The sequence below is a fragment of the Zonotrichia albicollis genome, chromosome 10 (genome assembly GCF_047830755.1).
Source record: "Zonotrichia albicollis isolate bZonAlb1 chromosome 10, bZonAlb1.hap1, whole genome shotgun sequence".
Taxonomy (NCBI): domain Eukaryota; kingdom Metazoa; phylum Chordata; class Aves; order Passeriformes; family Passerellidae; genus Zonotrichia; species Zonotrichia albicollis.
The window spans coordinates 6918097-6937697 of NC_133828.1; the positions used below are offsets into that span (position 1 = coordinate 6918097).

General features: G+C 39.0%; 1 protein-coding gene across 5 annotated transcripts in view; it reads left to right on the top strand.

The window, feature by feature from the left end:
- The window catches only part of ZRANB3 (zinc finger RANBP2-type containing 3), a 44878-nt gene that overhangs the window by 21512 nt on the left and 3765 nt on the right, over positions 1-19601 (top strand). For 2 of the 5 annotated variants that reach the window (XM_074547909.1, XM_005487904.4), the window contains 17 exons: positions 1451-1682; positions 3428-3513; positions 5458-5629; positions 6048-6176; positions 7017-7136; positions 7857-7976; positions 8479-8658; positions 9568-9720; positions 10346-10787; positions 12029-12223; positions 12682-12764; positions 14193-14294; positions 15121-15263; positions 16572-16691; positions 17481-17865; positions 18281-18412; positions 18732-19578. In XM_074547909.1, the coding sequence (XP_074404010.1) occupies positions 1451-1682; positions 3428-3513; positions 5458-5629; positions 6048-6176; positions 7017-7136; positions 7857-7976; positions 8479-8658; positions 9568-9720; positions 10346-10787; positions 12029-12223; positions 12682-12764; positions 14193-14294; positions 15121-15263; positions 16572-16691; positions 17481-17865; positions 18281-18412; positions 18732-18830 (2893 nt within the window). In that variant the 3' untranslated portion in view covers positions 18831-19578. Of the gene's footprint in view, positions 1-1450; positions 1683-3427; positions 3514-5457; positions 5630-6047; positions 6177-7016; positions 7137-7856; positions 7977-8478; positions 8659-9567; positions 9721-10345; positions 10788-12028; positions 12224-12681; positions 12765-14192; positions 14295-15120; positions 15264-16571; positions 16692-17480; positions 17866-18280; positions 18413-18731; positions 19580-19601 lie in introns of those variants that run through there. The other 3 variants (XM_074547910.1, XM_074547911.1, XM_026793980.2) reach the window with 3 other exon arrangements.

A 19601-nucleotide genomic window follows, 5' to 3' on the forward strand; every position in this document is an offset into this window, starting at 1 on the left:
TTTAAAAGGAGTAGACCTTAACTATTATTACTTATATTCAAAAAGAAGGAAAGATGAAAACTTGGGTTTCTGCTCATTTAACTCCCAGGAGGCTTCCTAGCTATAAGTGAGGTTCCTGTTGAACTAATTAATATTTTAACATTAGAAAGTGTTTCATGCATTTGTAAGAAAATGCAAAAACACAGCTGCCAAATTTGGTTTAGCATTTTGTTAATTTCTGCTTCCATATGTTAAACTTTGATTTCTCTCAGTTTAATACTTTGCTTTTCTTCAAAACTTCCAAGTTTACTGCTTGAGTGTTAACTTCTTGATTAAAACAGATTAAAATAAACTTAGGCATCAGTTTAGGTTTGTAATTTCTGGCCAAATTTGAAAATGGAAGTTTCTTGAATAAATTGGTTCCACTAAAATAAATAAGTTTATTTGTAATTTTTTTAATGTCCCTTTCAGAAAGGGTAAGGGGAATTGATGCTTTCCTGGTTGCTCCATTTATCTGTACAGTGCCAGCCAGAGTCTGCAGTGCACAGTGCCAGTGCTCACCCACTGCACTTCCACACCCAGGAGCAGCAATGTGTGGCTGCATTTACTTTCTTCCTCTTAAATCCTCAAGGAAACTTCAGCTTGTTTGGTTTCTTGATCTCTTGTACTGAAGAGCAAACAGAAATGATGCCAGCAGGGCAGTGGGTGGACCAGCTCTGACCCCATCCTGGTGATTGTGTCCAACAGCTGTGAGTTGCTGTGCTGCTCCTGAAGGGCCACAGTGCTCTCTAGTGATTTTAATATCAATTCATGCCTTGCACCTGTATACATCTTGAAATTTGTTACAAAAAATTCATTTTCAATTAAATACTATTTTTGCATCTTGTGCCATGTTGACTCCCTGCTTCCAGATGTTTTTGTTTTGCTCTTGTTCTATTTGAGCAAACAAGCTGGGTAAGAGCTCTGACAGGAATGGTTTTTCCAGGTGCTGAGGTTCAGCCCAGTCTGTGCTTTCCCAGTGCCCAAATCCTCAGGGACAGCCTGATTAATGCTGAGGGGACTCTCTGTACCCAGAGCAGTGGAAAGCTTGCACAGAGACATTTTTACTTCAGCTCTTTGGGTGCTAATTAAGATTTTGGCTTATGTGTAACTTTTTGTCCACAAAGTGGATTTTTCCAATGGCGTGCCCCTGGAAAAGAGCACAGGGTGAAGCAATGCATCCAGATAACTGAAATTCCTTTGAAATGCAATGTGTGTCCTCTGAAAATGGTTATGAAATGTGTGTGGTTGAGAAGTGTGAGATGTTTTAAACACCAAAAGCTGTTGTTGTTAGCCTGACAGCCCACATGTCAGTCACTCCAAAAGGAGACACACATCCCTTCTGAGATGAGTTTATTTATAATCTCTCTGCTATATGAATTGTCCTACAATAAAAATTTACTAAAAAAACTTGTGGATTTTTCTCTTTCAGGGGAATATCAACGAGCAAAGTAACAATCCTGGGGTATGGGCTGTTAACATCTGATGCACAGACCTTGGTGGACACTTTGTACAGGCAGAAGTTTAAGGTGGTTGTGATTGATGAGTCACACTACATGAAATCCAGAAACGCCACCCGTAGCAAGATTTTACTGCCAATTGTTCAGAAAGCTCTCAGAGCTGTTCTCCTTACTGGAACTCCTGCTCTAGGAAGACCTGAAGAGGTATTTGACATGTATTTGTTTTAGGTTTGGTTTTGTTTGTTTTTTTAAATGATAGTATCAGTAATAAATGTTCAGTTCTGTAGTTTTGTTGAATATATTCAATTACATGCATTAGGACATCAAAAGTTGCACTGGCTGCATCAGGAAGGACAAGTATAAGAAACAAAACCAATTTTGTTTGAGTTGATTTACAAACTTGTTTCAAGCTTGTGCACAGGTGAATTGAGACAGTGTTTCTTGTAAGAAATTAATCTGGCATGTAACAGACTGATTGTTGGGTGAAATAAAAAATAAAGAGCCTGAGCAGAGAACTGCTTGTTTCTCCTGGGTAGAGGAGTCTTTGGTGGGCAAGATCTTGTAATAAATCTTCTACTTCATCATCTGATAAAGAAAGCCCTTAGTGTCAGAGGTCTGTTGGATATTCCTAATGGAAAAAAATACAGGCTGTGCTGGTTGCACATCCACAATGACAACTTGTCCTTTGAAAGAAGTTCAGCTTATGGAATTGGGAAGGAGCAGAGAGGTAACAAAAACCCTCTTGGGTTTTATACTGAACCCAAGACAGCTGCCATTATTTCTCAAATGTAAGGGAAAAATGGGTATAGAAGTACATAAATGAATATAAGAGCTGATTTGAATTCAGGGAACTTGAAAGAGTTATATAAGTAATATTTTATACTTCAGAATTCCTTACTGTGTAAATAGAACTTATGCCAAGACCCTTTATGAATTTAATTTGTTCAAAGAGTTCATAACTTGAGGTAGGTATTTGTGGTATGGAAAAAGAGCTTGGTATATTATGAGTACTTAGATAAAAATTTAATATGAATATTTATGTTTGTGAGTGTGGATAATTACTAAAATTTCCTGTACAATGACATTGCAACCAGCCCTGGATGAAGAACTGAAGTTAGAAGGTGTTCTGCCTTTATCCAGTACATGGATACTGAGAACAGTATCATTGTTAAAGGTCTTGAAAGGAAATTCCATGCACCCTGTCCTTGACCACAGCAATGGGATCAAAATTCATGAGCAAATGGAAAACAATTTGAGATATTTTTTAGTGATACTGATGTTCTTCAGTGGCTTACAAGGCAGAGTATAAAAAGCATTAGATGTCTTTAATCAGTTTTATGTCATAAGCAGAATCTTTGTATAAAGTCTTTAAATGGATAGAAAATTATCTCAGAAGCCAGGAAGCTTTGACAGTGTAACAGCTTGTAAAGCAGAATTCCTCCTGGTTAAGGTCATCTAAACTGGTATTTGCCTCCTGCTTTTCAGGAGGGGAAAAAAAAGTGGAATTTCTGGTCTGCAGTGATATTGTCCATTTTTTTGAAGTAAAACTTAAGAATTGAGTAGGTTTTTCACATATTTGAGGAAGCAGCCACTCATGCAATACCTGCACTGAAGCTTTGCAGAAGCCCATGCACCTGGCAAATGATGAAAACTATATTTAAGGAATAACTTCATCTCATCCATGTTTTCTTGTTGAATGGGGATCTTTTCCAGGCTGTCAGTGCTGTTACAGTGCTCTGAGTGCTCTGTTCTTTCAGGCCTTCCCACAACTGTCCTCTCTGAAGCCTCCAATCCTGTGGAATTTCTTTTGCATGCAGGCCAAGCTGTGTGGGTTTTGTGCAAATATTACATGTCAACTTAGCACAAGAGCCATGCATTGATTATTTCTGATTAGTCTTCCATTCACAGGCAATTTTACATTTTTCACTGTTGTTTTATTTTTTATACAGCTCTTCATGCAGATTGAGGCACTGTTTCCAGGAAGGTTTGGAACTTGGAATGAATATGCTAAAAAATACTGTGATGCTCGTGTCAGGTATTACTGCCCTTGCTTATTTACATTCTTATTTACATTTTTATAAGCATCTTTGATTTTTCTTGTCATGCCAAGTGAGAGAATCAGTAGGTGGCACTCTGCTGCTCTATCACACCATCTTGCTTTGAAACCCAGGATCAGCAACCATCTCCTCCATCAAAGAGCATTGGGAAAAGGAGGACACTGATGACATTAATTAATTAATGCTGTTAAAGTTTGAAATAAAGTTGAAGCATTCTGTTAAGTAAAATTGTTTATACATTTACTGTTAATAGGAGCTGTGGAGGTTTCACCTTCAGAACTGGAGTTTTTGACTCTCAGTCTTAAGCTCATGGTCATGTAATAATTTATATCTCTATTATGGGATCCAGGTTCTTTGTGACCTCACCACATTTGGGTGGGGAAAAAAGTCCAGTACTTGTCTCTGTATTTCACAGGCTGACTGTCTCAGCTAAAAATTTCATATCTACAACTTTGCATGTATTCAGAATAACAGATTTTTGTCAGCTAAATTGGCTAGCATTTAGATTTAATTTTTACAATAATAATTACGTGGTTTCATTTTCATAAAACTTGTTTTCCTCCCTTCATCATATGCACTTTATCAGTATTTAACTTCAAATAACATGGAAGATCACTGTCTAATTTTCAGACAGAGAAATGCTATTTTTTCCACAGTGTTTTGACTGAATGCATCTGTAATTTTCACACCACAAGTGTGCGTGGGTACAGCATGGTTAGCTACTCAATCATAGATGATTATCTTATTTTTGGAATACCATAAATGTAATAAAAATCAAGTTCAGGGTTTGGCAAGCTTTCAGTGAATAACTTTTTCTTCATGACTTGGCCTGAACAAAACATCCTGTGGTAATAAACTTGATAGGATTATTTTTTGCAGCACTTCCTGTGAAAATTTGGGTGGTTTTTCCTTAGGTATCCATAGACACCTGTTTTAAAGATGAACTCCAAACTATTTCTGTGAGGTTTAGCCTGCCATTTCTGTCTTATCCCTGATGCTGAGGGTGGAGGAAGGAAACCTTTATAAGGACAGATATATAAATAGACCAAGGAAGGGATATGAGCAAAAGATGTTGCTGTCTCCATCTGTGCCATTGCCACTTCAGTGCAGAAGTGACTCCCTCAGCCCCTTTCCCAAATGATTCTATTCAGCTAATTCAGCTAATTAGAACACTGTTGGTAAAGTTAATAAGGCTTGAAAATCTCTAAATTATTTTGGGGGGTTTTTGGCTGTTTGTTTGTCTTTTTATTAAAATTACATGCTTTTAACACACTCTTCTAGCTCTGGAAAATGCTACCTGGGCTTTTGTCCAAATCTGTCATGTTCATTATTTTATTGTCTCCTGGTGATGCTGACAGAGAAAAGCTGTTGTTCCTGCTGCAACACTTCCTCAAAAACAGCAAAGCAAAGAAAGAATAAGGAAGATTGAGTTAATAAATTTGTTCTCTTTTCAGCCTTTAGCTTCCTAATGTTAGATCTTCTTCCTCTATTGAACTTTTAAAGATGAGAGCTTAAGCTTTAAATCCTGTCTCTGACAGTAACTAAGAAGGAATTCCTAGGGAGGGAAAAAAGGAATATTAATGGTGATATTTGCAGTTTTCATGATGGCTTTCCTGTGTGTAATACAATAAAGGTTATTCTCATGGTGGTGTATTCTTCTCATTAGTCCATTGAAACAGGAGTTCCAAAATGAAACCTGAACCTTCTGTTTCCTGTGGACAGTGAAGTGTGGGAAGCTGGGAACAGACAGAGGGTGGTGGGCAGGTGATGGGCAGTGACTCCTGCAGGCAGTGGTGGCTGCTGAGAAGTTGAAGCACACTTTAGTATCCAACAGTGTCCTTTAAAATTGATTATGTACCAAAGAATTCTATTGAATTTGGAAGATCTCATGTTTCCACTCTGTACTGATTTATCATTTCCAGGTTTTTTGGTAAAAGAAGGCAATGGGATTGTAGAGGAGCTTCAAACTTAGAGGAATTACATCAACTTTTAAGTGAAATAATGATCAGAAGATTGAAGAATGATGTCCTAACTCAGCTGCCTCCCAAAGTCAGGCAGCGTATTCCATTTGACCTCCCACAAGCTGCAGCAAAGGTAAAATTTCCACTTTTGTTACAAATACATTTGTTAATAAATGGAAATATCTATGTATGAATATGTATTTTTATGTATGCATGTGTACTATATGTAGTTATAAGGATTGTGTGAGTATAAAGCAGAGTATCTCTGTTACTGTTTTAAAATATAACACAAAGAACACTAATACTGATAATCTGATAATTAAAAATATATCATTGATAATTATATATATATCATTTGATAAAATGATAATTTTTTTTTTCTAATTCTAGTACAATCTTCTTTTCTGTCTTCTTTTCCCATAGATTTTGAATCCCACATTTACTTTTAACCAATTTTGGTAGAGTTCTCCAAAGTTCCTAAACATTTCACATTTAAAACAAGCCTGTACTTTGTACTCTGTGTCTAACCACTGGTCTCTCCTGCCAATTAGAGTCTGAATGCCACTTTTGCAGAGTGGGAGAAATTAATGAGAAGTTTGAGGTCAGATGCCACTGAAAGCAACTTTTCTGAAGTCATGAGTCTGATCACACGCATGTATAAGGAGACAGCCATTGCCAAGGTGAGCTGCAAGTCTTTCCTTAATCTCCCTAAATTATCCAGTGTGTGTTTGTGTGTTTTTAACCTCATAAAATTGGGTTTATTGGCCAGAATACGAGATGAGGTTATTTGGTTTGTTTTATAATCATGACATGGAGAAACACTCTCTTTTTCCCTGTATGGAATAAGAATGGAATAGGCAGAACCCCATTACAGTGAAAAAAGAAATCTGAAGAGCAGTGCAATGTGTATTGCATTAACTGTTGATCACTGATAAATTTTGTTATTAACTGTCATCATTGCTTTAATGGCTTTTGCAAAAGATACTGAAAATTACATTTGACACAAAAGAGTTCTATGAATGCTTAAAGAGAGCAATATTTTATGATTATGGTATCGTGAACATATCAGATTTATTCTTTCAGTTTTGATATATGGCTTTGTGTGTGTGGATACAGAAGTTCTGATTAAATATTATCTTGTCTATTTGAAATATGTTTGTTTTTCTCAAATATGGATTAGAACATCAGATAATGATGTCTGAATTAAAAGGGTGTTTATCTACATCTTAATGTGGAAGAAGTGCCGTGTAATTATATAATCTTTTGAGGATAAATGTGTGGTTTTTCTCTCTCTGAAGGAGTAAGGTTTCTCAAAGACATCAAGTTGTGATATTTTTTTAAAACAAAATTAATCTGAATTATTTGTTTCTTAGCAATGTCAGTGTTTGATAAAGTATTACAAAGATAACAAAAGATATGGAAATTTACCTTTTCATGTTACAAGGAATTGAAAGATGTGAAAATAAACAATGTCTTTTTGAACTTTTTGTGTGTCTCACTAATGATAACACTCACTGCAGGCAGGAGCAGTCAAGGATTACATCAAAATGATGCTTGAAAATGACAAACTGAAGTTCCTGGTCTTTGCCCATCACCTGAGCATGCTGCAGGCCTGCACAGAGGCAGTGATAGAGAGCAAGGTAAAGCCTTCACAAATGTGCCCACAAATTCACCTGCACTTGCACACATGGCTGGGCTTGAATTCAGCAGAACTGCACACGAGTGCAGCAGTGGAAGGACTTTAGATCAGTGCCACTGGATAGAAAGGGATCATGTGGTTCTGAAGAACTGCTTTGTGTTTCAGGATTATGTAAACACACTTGTATCTGGTATTATTATTATTATTATTACTATTAAATCAATGCTGTAGGCAATTGTTTTCCAGATTTTTTCAATCATTATGCTTCGGTCTATTTTTGAGGGTTTTAACTACACACTATCATCTCACCTGAATGTTTAATTCAAAGCAGTAGAAATGTTTGCAAACAGCTTTCACCTTATTTTGATCATGAACTCTTAACTATTGCTTGGGAATGGTGGCTAACTTTGTTATTTTGTGTTTTTATTCTTTTTAACTGTTTGGAATTTTTAAAAAATGGTGTCAGGGTAAGTCTGTGAAATATTCCATTTTAAGATCCCATGTTCATTGTATCTTCTACTTTTGCCAACAGAGAATACAAAGTCTTCATTTCTCTACAGAGAGAGTTAATTTCAAATCAAAGGGCAAAAGAGTGCCAGTGTATCCTGATCCCTGTGACAGGAATAGTACAGTCCTTTTCCTGTTTTTACTGGGGGACAGGAGGGATTGGCTCTGAAACAGGCACTGATGATGTCATTTAGTGTCTGTTGTGATGTCACAGGCTCGCTACATCCGCATCGATGGGAGTGTTCCCTCTGCAGAGAGGATCCACCTCGTCCATCAGTTCCAGAAGGACCCCCAGACCCGCGTTGCTATTTTGAGTATTCAGGCAGCCGGTCAGGTAGGGCAGAGCAGAAAATATGAGAACTAATACACTTGAAGAATATCCTACTGAAATCATTGATGACTGAAGTGGTTTACTGAAGGCAGTTTATCTTTGTGCAATTTGTCCTTTGTAGACCCTGTGTTCATTTCTTTGCACATATCATGTTAACTGTTCTAAGCTTCTATTGAATTTGTTTGAGCTAAATGATGATAAGCAGCAGTATCTCATTCTTGAATAATTAGAAGAACTCTGTTTCTCTAAAAGCACTAGATTAATAAGAAATTGATGTTATTCCATAATGAAAAGCAACGCGCAGTCTTTGCACAATATTGAAATATTTTTTGAATCTGAGGCACAAGGAGGAATCAGTAAAATAAACCCATCTGCTGTTGAGGACCACCTCTTACTTCCATACAAAGATGTGCTGTACAACCTGTAGCTTGTTAAAGCTAAAGATAATCAGTTTTTGTGTGTGGTATCTTTTTTTTTAAAGAGTGCATTTACTTATTCTGCTTAGGGTTTAACATTCACTGCTGCCAGTCACGTTGTGTTTGCTGAGTTGTACTGGGATCCAGGCCACATTAAGCAGGCAGAAGACAGAGCACACCGCATTGGGCAGTGCAGCTCGGTGAACATTCACTTCCTGATTGCCAAGGGAACCATGGACACCTTCATGTGGGCCATGCTCAACCGCAAGGTGCGTGTGCTTGGAAAACAATCTGAGATCTTTTTTAGTGACACTGGTGTTCTTCTGTGGCTTACAGGGCAGAGTATAAAAAGCATTAAATGTCTTTAATCAGTTTTATGTCATAAGCAGGATGTTTGTATAAAGCACACAGTGCCATGGGGCCAAGGGGGCAGAGCTCACTGCCCTGGGGCTGCACCCCAGTGCCACAACAGTCTTGTTTGTCTGGAACACTCTAAGACAGTGATACACCTACACTGGCTGATCATCAAAATGTCTGTGTTTGTTCTGATTTAGTCTCTTCTAGCTTTTTGCTCTTCATTCAGAATGCAAAGATAACGAGTCTTTGCCAAGGGGAATGGGATGGTTGATATCCACAGGAGATGGTTGTTTTATCTTCCAGCTCTTTATTGCTGTTGTTTCTCAGTCTATAATTTTCAGGCATTCAGGCATTCTGCTCACTCATATCAACTAGAATTTGTTGTGCATTGTTTTATTTTAATTGAATGAATGTTATGCCTAAACTAAGCTTCCTTTCTGAGAGGAAGAGGCATTCTCAGGTAATTCTTTTTCAGTAAATCCAAGATTACACTAATCTTTTCTTTGGTTGCCATTTTCCACAAGTATCACCCAATTGTTGTTAGGGTTTAGGTTGGAAAGGTCCTTAAAGCTCATCCTGCCTGGTGCATTATCAATCTCCTCCTCCTGAGGTGGGCTCAGTAATGCAACATCAATTTACCTTACGTGTTCTGTCACTAAATAATTCTGCCTGTATTTGTCTCCACATGACAAGCAAAACATGTTAAGGCTGTTAGAGGGTATAAATTCTCTTTTATCTTGTATAATAAAATAAATTTTGTGTTCAGCTTCACTGGTTGCAGTCTGCTAAATTCAGCAGTTACCATTATTGTGTTCCTGCAGGCCAAAGTCACAGGCAGCACCTTGAATGGCAAGAAAGAGAAAATGCAGGCTGAAGAAGGGGATAAGGAGAAATGGGATTTTTTGAGTTTTGCTGAAACCTGGACCCCAAATGAAAATCTAGAAGATCCCCCAAATGAACTTTTATTTACACATGTAAGACTTGAAACTTTGTTTTTCCTGTTTCCTTTAATTTTAAAAAAATTGTAGCAGCCATTTGCTTCAGCTTTCTGTGCACTTCAGACATTACTAATGGAGAAACATCAAAAAAATAGAAAAAAGTAATGTAAATTCCATTTAAAAACTTAGGTGAAGTTGGGAAAAGTGCTGTATGGGGAATAAATGTCATCTACATCTTCTGATGGGTCCTTATGTCATGTTTAGGTGACTGAGCCACCCTCAGAGTCAGATAAGACCAAGTAATTTCTGTTCAAATCACATCTTTGCTAACTGTGCTGAATTAATTGGGCTAATACTTAAAACAGTGTTTGAAAACCTTTCCTTGTAATGAACATCTTCATAAAAAGCACACAGCTTATCAGTTCTGTGTATCTGTTTTCTGGTAATGCCCTTTCAGAATTTCCAGGAGAATACTGAAAATACATTTCTGGAATCAGGAGAGGAATGTTGAATTGCTTTTTCAGCTCACTGTTTGTTCTTGAAGTTATCTTTTGTTACAGATATCTTTTGTTTAACAGTTTCTGATGCAGCCACAAGTGGGGTTTAGAGGTCTTTTCCAACCTAAATGAATCTGTGATTCCTGTTCCTTTCCTCTCCCCAGTTTGAAAAGGACAGACAGCACGACATCCGTTCCTTCTTTTCTCCCAAATCCTCCATGGAGAAGAAACGCAAAAGATTTTCTGGTGATGAATTGTTATGCAATGATTCAGAACCTTCTGCAGGCACTAAAGAAGAGGGTGCAGAGAAGAGCAATGAGAATCTGGATTCCACAAGGATAAGCGAGGTGCAGGCAGTTTGTGATGAAGATACTTGTGAACATGAAGCCAAAAGAGCAAAGAGCATAAGTGGATCAACCCCAGTCAGCTCCAGTAATAAAAAGAAAACACCTCTGAATGGAAAAAAGCCTCCTTTGTTTCCAGAAAAAAACTGTTCAAGTGAAAGTCCAGATTTAGATGAAGTTTGGCACTGCAGTGCCTGCACTTACACTAACAATGCTCTGCTGCCTTACTGTGAGATGTGCCATTGCCCCCAGAGCAGGCATGGTGAGTGTCACCCTGGTTTTTTAAGATTTTCTAAGCCTTCTGATGTTGACATTCTTGTAGGGAATTTTCTCACACACTTTCTGTAAATAACTCATTGTTTTTCATTCCTTTATGGAGGAGGAGAGAGTTGATGGACTGTTGGTTTGACCAGTGTCATTGCAGAGGTGTCAATGTCACCTTCCAATCCACTGTCACTTTTGTAAAACTATAAATATTGGAGTCAGAGAATAAAACTTCCCTTTTTTCCCTTCACCTTGAGTGGTGGTGTGCTTGTGTTCTCTCGTGTCCTTCAGCGACAGGTGAGTAGGAGGTGCTGCAGAGGGAAAGGTGCAGTTTGCATTTCAGTTGTGATCAGGCTCAATAAATACAATTTCTTTAAACCTGTGGCTACACAGAAGTCCAGGAAAATATGATACTCCTTAGTCTTGCTTTCCCCAGGGATCTTTTATGTGAGTCTAACTTGAAACAAGTGAAAAATACCCATAAAATGTTAACAGGTTATAAATTCCATAAGGAAGAATTTATCCTTTGTTTTGTTTGCAGCAAATGCCCCTCTCATCTTCCTTGAGGTTTATGGTTATTCTGAATACAATTAAACAGCAATACTTTTCTTCACCTTTCAAAACTAAGCAGTGGGGTGGTAGAGTTTTATTAACTTGAGCATTGTGTATTTGTCATGAGAGACATTATCCAGAAAATATGGCTTCTCTTTCTCCACCAGCTCACAGTAGATTTCTTTTACTAAATTTATTTAAGCTATCTGGAAAATTAATGAAACCTTTTTGTACATATATGCCAGTATTTGTCATTTCAGTTGCAAAGCCACGGGTAAAGTTCTTTTTGCTTCCTTTTTTATTTGTTTAAATCTCTGGACTTGTTCAAATAAGGACAAGAAACTTCTGAATTTCACAGCTATAAATCAATGCCTTGGGAAACTACTTTGTGTGTTTATGGTGTACAGTAACTGTATATAATATAGAATTGCTGACTGCATTGTTTATTTCATATATATTTTTACATTAATCTGGGCACTCAGGATTACAAAAATTAAAAGCTTTGTTCCATGTGTTTGTTCTCCTACCATTAAAGCTAGCTCTAACTTCCTGTGGTTGCAGCATAATAATATTAGAGAATGCAATGCCATTTCTTTGTATTTCATAGATGTGTTCCTGTCTCGGGTGTGGTATTGGGTACCTGCCAGGTAACAAAAATCCCAGCTTTGCTTCTTTCTTTGTCTTTAGGTGAGAGAAATGGTGAAGCTCCCAGGAGCCAGACTGAGGAAGAGGAGCCCAGGAGAGATGGAGAGAGAGCAGAGGGCAGTGCTGAGGGCAGAAGAGGAAATCTGGAGGAACTGGGGGCCCACAAATCTCTGGAAATCAGAGAACAGGAAACTGTTGGCACTGAAAAGGAAGAAAGTGAAAAAGAATGTGGAGAAGGTAAAGTGGGACTCTGAAAGAACAGTTCTGTCCCATTGTGAAACTGGATTAAATGCCTGTGGCATGAAAAATAGCTTTTAAATAAAAATCTACACCTCTGAAACACAGAAATACAAACACCAGCATGGGACTTTCTCATTCTGGCCTGGCCCATCTGTTGAATTTGGATGCTGGATAAGCCCAACCTTTCCACACAGCTCCTGGAGCAAACCAGAGCTGACTGACTTCAGCTGGCAGGGTGGATGGTTGTACTGGAACTCAGGACAGACACAGGCAAACAGATGATGGGTCATCCAGGAGAAACAGAAAAATAAAATACACAGATACCTTCAGAATTTGCTGCTTGAGCTCTGCACCTTACATTGTTCTGGAATTAGATAAATATTAAATATTATTTTTAATGTCAGAGTAGAATTAATGAATAAAGATCTTTAATGCCAACATTTTTTCTGTTGTAGATAAATCAGACACATTCCAAGTATATGATGGGCTTATGTTCTGTGCAAGCAGGAATACTGACAGAATCCACCTCTATACAAAGGTAAAACTGAAATATGCATGGGTATTGTTATTTAAAATTGCAGAGGAGAATGTTGCTCTATGAAGTGTTTCTCTATGCTCTCCTTTGTTATGTTTGCTGTAAAAGCATTAATATTTTTGTATTAATTGAAATGTTCAAAAATTAGGTAGTTTATCATTCTAGTTCTTTTTCTTAATGGAATTAAGCAATAATTCCTTAGATACATTACTCCCAACACTTCTCTTGGTTTACTGAATTGGGCTAATGTGTTAAATCACCTGGAATAGAAATTCCAGTGACAGTTGTTTAAAATTCCTTTTTTATTATTAGTATTTTATCACAAAATAACTTGAATAGAATAACATTCAAAATTAAAATAAAAAATTACAGTAAACCTGACACACTAAGTAAATAAAACATTGCCACCAATCTTCAGAAAGCTCAGCATTGGTGCTATGTGTAAGTTAGTAATTTCCTGAATAAAGCCCATTATTATTAATTAATTGGGTACAGAAAGCAGCAGCTGGGAATCTTCCAGGTCATTATTCAAGGGGAGGTCAGGACTTGCCAATTTCTTCTTTCAAGTGATAGGAAAGTTCAGTGGGAAGATTTCTTCCAGTTCACTGGGTGAGTCAGTGTGTGCAGGTGTCACTGAAGCAGCACAGATAACTGAGGGCAAGCCTTTGAGATAAGACATTCCTGTGAGGCTGGTGCAGCTGGGAAAAGTCAAAAAGAGTCCAAAAGTCCTCTTGTGTCTGCAAATTTGTTATGTGTACCTAACGTGTATGCTGCTGCCTAGCTTCACATGTTTATTCAGACAAAGATGCATTTTGGGTGGGTTTTGGGCAGTTGTCTGCTTTGGGTTCTGCTGGGATTAGAGATTCATGGTGCCACACACTGCACAAAACCTGCTGAATGCTGACACCCCAGGGAATTCTGCTTCTCCTCTCAAATGCTTGTGCACAAGTTCCTTGGCATCAATAAGTTCCTTGGCTAGATGTACCCACTGGACAACTTATTCCTTTAAAAATTAAGTGGAGAACTTCTTCAGACATTTAAAAGTACGATGAACAGTGTTCAAGAATTCTTATTTTAAATTTTAATGAAGTGACATTCTCCTATCTCCAATCATTCATTTCCCTTAGAATTCAGTCAGGAGGATTGTAATTTCAGTTTAATATAAGGCAGTTTGTGTGTCTGAACTATCTGCAAGGAAGAAATCAGATCTATTAAAAGTTAAAATGTTCAGCCTTGTTACTTTTAGGTAGATTAATATGAATAATCTTCCTTGCATTTTTGCTGTTATGTCTGTGCCTTATTGTTAATTCTGGAAAAATTTGACCTTGAGGGACTAAATTTAGTAGGAAGGGCGGAAAATTCACTTGCAATAGATTACTTCTCTACATTGTGCTACATTGCATCTGTAAACAAAACTGATTGTTTGTCCAGGATGGTGAACCACTGAATCATAATTTCATTCCACTGGACATACAGCTGGATAACTGGGAAGATTTACCAGAGGCTTTCCAGAACAAAAAGAATTGTGCATTGGTAAGAACAAGTTCTACTGGCAAAGAAATATAATATTTAATGCAGAAGAAGATTACTTACTTTTACAAAAATAAATGCAGAATACTGCCAAGCCTTGGGATATAGGCACAGTTTCATCAAAGCAATCTTACAGATGTTGCTGTGAATATGAATTATGGAGTCTGTTACTCTGGCAAATTATTGTGCCTCCTGTTCACACTGCAGTAGAAGGAATTAACCGGGCATCATTTCATTTCTCATTTACAGGATTAGTTACTAACTTTCATAAGTCAACAAAATAACTTCTTAAAGGTTCAGAATTAAATGGAGCACACTCTAAATAAGAATGTTCTAGATGTATCAGAGCTGCAGGCCTGAGCAGGCCTCCACTCTCACTGTCCCTTTGGTCTGCTAACAGTTTTCTTTGAACAGCTGTGCACTGTCAGGCACAGCTCCACAGATATTCTGTTCATTCATAATGGGATTTGAGAAGGACACTGCAAACACAAGTACTCAAGTAAGAAAATCCAGATTTAAACTGGATGGGAAATATTTTCTGCTTAACTTAAAATCTGATTTTCCAAACAGAAAACCATCATGTAGGAATAAAACTGATTCTTTCTGTAAGTTCTCCAGCAAGGTTGGAATTTAAATTTGTAGGGGGGGATACCTGACTGATTGAACCAGCTGTTGTGTGAAGCAGCTACTGAAGGGTTCCACAGATGGGGGGTGTGAAGAGTTACATGAAAGCACCATCTCTGGTTGTAGGAGCTGTTTCCAGCCAGGCTAGAGTGCATTAATCTGTGGCAAAGCCTGTCCTGCTGCTGACTGTCATGTTCTCTGCCAGATCCTGAGGTTTGTGAAAGAATGGACTCATCTAACAGCAATGAAACAGAGGATTGTCAGAAAAAGTGGTCAGATATTCTGCAGTCCCATTCATGCTGCAGAGGAGCTGTGTAAAAAGCAGTCAGTGGGCGGCAGCACAAAGAGGTATGTGGGGCTTGGTTTTAATTCCTCCTACTAGTTACTGCAGAAAGTTGAATTTATTTAATGTGGCCTTCAGTGGAATGCTGCTAGGTCTGAACTGGACATTCAGTGATGCTTGTCACAGTGACAGGCAGGCAGGCAGGCATGTTGGTGAATCTGCTGCAAGTGTCTCCTTCCCTGCCCAGCTCTGTGCCCCGTTCAGCAGCTGCTCTGGCTCTGCTGCACTGCATGTTTCAACATCTGGAACTTGCCAGGTGTTTTTAAAGGAAAAACCCTGACTTCAGGACCACAACAGAAAAGTAAGGTCAAAGCATCTTGTTCTCCCCACCTTGGAAGCAGAAATAAATCCTTACTTGCCATCAGTGAGAAAATGTTTTCTTCATAATTCACAGCCAACTCAAACCCTTTCAATTTTTTTTTTTTTCTTTAAGCAGTTCTGTTCTCTGTGGATGACATTTGTCAAAATTTGATACTGAGTGTCACTGAAAAGGGCTGGTGTTTGATCCTTGTGAAAACCTAAATGTACCTTTGATTCCCTTTCTTCTCTGATGTGGCTTTCCCTGACAGACATTTGTGGCCTCAGTGTTGTCATTGCACAGAACCTGTCATGCAAACCATCTAAAACCTTCTTATTCCCTTCAATCCCTACTGTTAAATTCCTCAGGGTGACTCTATTTTGGCAGTAGGTAAGAATGAAGCAAATAAATAGCTTGCAATTCCAGTAGTATCAGAAGCAGAGGGTAATAAGTGTTTAACCTCTTGCCTGATTGTGTCCTTCCATGAAGTACAGGAAGAATCTGTGAATGGTGTTAGAAAACCTACCAGGACCTACAGCAGCCTTGCAGGGTGGGTGTAGGGTTTGGCAGATGTTCAGTTGTCTGAAGAGTGGTTTCTGTGAAGCAATTTTAAGTTTTTAACTAAGAGCAGTTGTGTTTTACAGGGTTTCACAGGAAAATAAAGCAGGGAGATCAAACATAACTAATGGAGCAAGGAGTCATCCAGAGCTTATCCAGTGTCACTGAGGCATCACCTAACTGAAACAAAATGCCTTTCAAATCAAATTGCAGTCATTTTTTAATTGTTATACACAAACCAAATTACCTGTTCACTGGTTAGAATTCACTTTTAGAAAAAGGTATTTAATATGGAAGTATATAAAGCACATTTTCCCAAACGTTCCTCATTTCTCATCCGGAAAATGAGGAATATTTGAAGCGAATGTGCTGTACCAATGTACTCTGTTGCTGCAGCCCAGAGTGCTGTTCCTGGGGGAAGGTTGCTCCCTGTGCTGACAGGATCTGTCACTCTCAGGTACGTGACCAGGGAGGACGTGGCAGCAGCCTCGCTCTCCAAGGCCAGCAGCAGCGGGGGCAGCGTTCGCCTCATCTCCAGAGAAATGGACAAAGGAGCTGCTCCTAAACCACCCACAAAGTAGGTTTATTAATGCAATAGCATGATTAACTTCTTTTGCCACATTTTTTTTAATGGTAGTAAAATTATTTGCTCGGAGTGTCTGCTTTGCTCAGTAGTTAGATAAGAAACTTGCTGTAGTGCTAACGAGCTCTATTTTATTCTTCTAACAACTTAGTTAATTAGCAGCTCTGTCAGCAGACAACAGATGAAATCTAAGTCTGACTAAAATAAAACAAGAGAATAGTTATGTGATTTAGTTAGACAAAAGAATGGTAGCTCAGCCCTCCTGTGAGGTCAACATCAAATTGAAGACACCAAATCTGCTCACATTCCCTCAGAATTTTAAAAAAATGGAACAAAGAAGTGAAAATTCCAAACAGGAATTGCCCTTTTAAAAAAACTTTTTTAAACAAGCACTGTGTGTCCTACTTTGTTTTGAGTAGGAAATTCATAGGCAGCCATGGAGATTGTAAAGAGAAGCCAGGATGTGTTTGTATGTGTACATGCCTGATAGAAATCACCGTGTCTTTATAAATACAGCATTATTTCACCTAATAACTGAGTGTAGTAAGATGTGCAGAAGAAAAATTGCCTTGTTATATTGCCAAATTTTGTTTAAATAGAAATGTAAACCAAGTAAAGGATCTGCACTGTGCAGGTATCAATCTGAGCAAGGTATTATTTCAGCTAAAATGATTTTTCAGAACATAAAGGTATCTAATTGAAATACACAGTGTATAAACCCCCCATGAACTCACTGCTGAGTACATCACTTATCCAGAGCTGTACTTTTTTCTCTGCCATCAGACAGGTTCCTGAAGCTGGCAGTGCTCCCTCAGCCCTCCCTGCAGGGCAGACCGATGCCGGGGGCCCCTCCCTGTGCCGGGGGTACCTGCAGGCCCTGGACGAGCAGGGGACCCCGCTGTGCCTGAGCTGCCAGCAGCCAACAGCAGCGCCCCCGGGCGGCCCGGCCTGGGACACGCGCTTCTGCTGCCACGCCTGCCAGGAGCATTTCTGCATCCGCTCCAGCCAGGCCTACCTGCGCTCCAGCGTGTTCCTCATCGAGCACGGCGTGTGCCAGGCCTGCCACAACAACGCCCAGCAGCTTTTCCTCAGCGTCAGGGATGCACCCAGGAGCCAGAGGAAGCAGCTTCTGGAGAGCTCTTGGATGTCTCACCTTCCCCTTGGGCAGGTGATGGTTCTGGGGTTTCAGCACGAACAGCTGCTCTGGGTATAGAGTTCAGAGACAGCCAAAAATGTTCTTACAGATTTAAGATAGAAAGGTAACCTAGCACTAACAACAGAACAAGAAAATCAAGTCCTTAAAAACAATTAAATTAACTAAATCCTGTTGTCTTCTAACATCTCTAAAAGGCATCAGAGCTCTGGTTCTGTAGGGAGGTGCATGTACAGCCAGGGCTGGCTGAAAACGTGCCAACTACTTAGAGCTCTTGCCTGTCCAGTGGGAATAACTAAAAAATAGCAAGGCTGGCTTTCTTTATCCTGATGAAGACTGTAGCTACTTCCCAGAATTTCGCTGTTCCTACAGTAGCATGTCCATGTAGCTGAGGAGTGTCTCACCCCTGGCATGTGCTTTTGTGCTGCAGCTGAATGAGATGATCAGGAGCCCGGCGGAGGGGCAGTTCTGGCAGGTGGATCACATCCAGCCCGTGTACAGCGGAGGAGGACAGTGCTCCCTGGAGAACCTTCAGACCCTGTGCACAGCCTGCCACAGGGAGGTCAGTGTGTGCAGCCAGGAATGCTGGCCCTCTCCCAGGGAACAGCAGGACAAACTGCACTTGGGCTCCTCAGCCCTGCTGCACAACCCCAGTGTTCACAGCCTCTCCCTCCCATACAGCCAAGGGTGGAAAGGCAGCATTAAACTATTACAATATGACAGTTTCCTCTGGATTTGGGAAAATAATAATAAACATTTATATTTCATCATACTGTCTACTGCAAAGACAGACTGGAATTTAACTGTGAGCTAATGCTTTCTGCTGGACATGTTTCCAGGTATCAATACTCACTGAACCAACCTGTCTCTCTCTTTTGCAGAGAACTGCAAAACAGGCCAAGGAAAGAAGCCAGCTGAAGAGAAAGTCTTTAGCTACAAAGCATGCCTGTGATATCACCAAATTTTTGGTGAAGAAGTAAAATGCACAGTACATTCAGGTACATTGTAACCGTGAAACCAATACAGTTAGTGTTTTCCTCTTGCACTGATTTAACAGAAATTGCTGATATCATGCTATTGGTAGAGAGAAGAAAATAAGGAATTAAACCAAAGAAGTTATCTGTAACATCCAAAGTACTTGATCATCATGTTTTTTAATGGCCCTGGTTTAAAGCTAAATTTCTGTGCATAACTTTAATGCTATTTTGCAGCATTATGGTTTCCTCTTGCAGGGTAGGTAGGGCTGCAAGAATTTAAGGAAGTTCTGTTGAACCTGCTGGTGCTATTACAGGGTTCAATTGTATTGGGAACTTCATGGACCTAGAAGATGTCTTGGCTTTAATTCTTTTTGTCACTCACATACCAAAACCACAGAATAAAATACAGTGCTGATGACAAAAACTAGCACAAGTGATTTGTTTCCTCTAGTGCTGCTCACCCACAGAAGGCTAACTCCTGGCATGGGCCTGACTTACAAGGATTTTGGCATTTAGAATTGATGTCAGTTGAATTCTGGTTTTATTTAAACCAGCTTGTATTGAAATGTTACTCAGGATAGAAAATGTTAATATTAGCAATTATCTCATCAAAGGTCGTTTCTGGGAAATGCTACAGTCAAATTCTCTTTAATGAGATTGCAGAGATACTGGTAATTTTGGACTGCTTACCTGGCTTGCTTTACAGTTACTTTAAATACATACACTTCTTTCTCCTGATGATTTTTTTAATGCTCTGTCTCTCCTCCCCCCCAG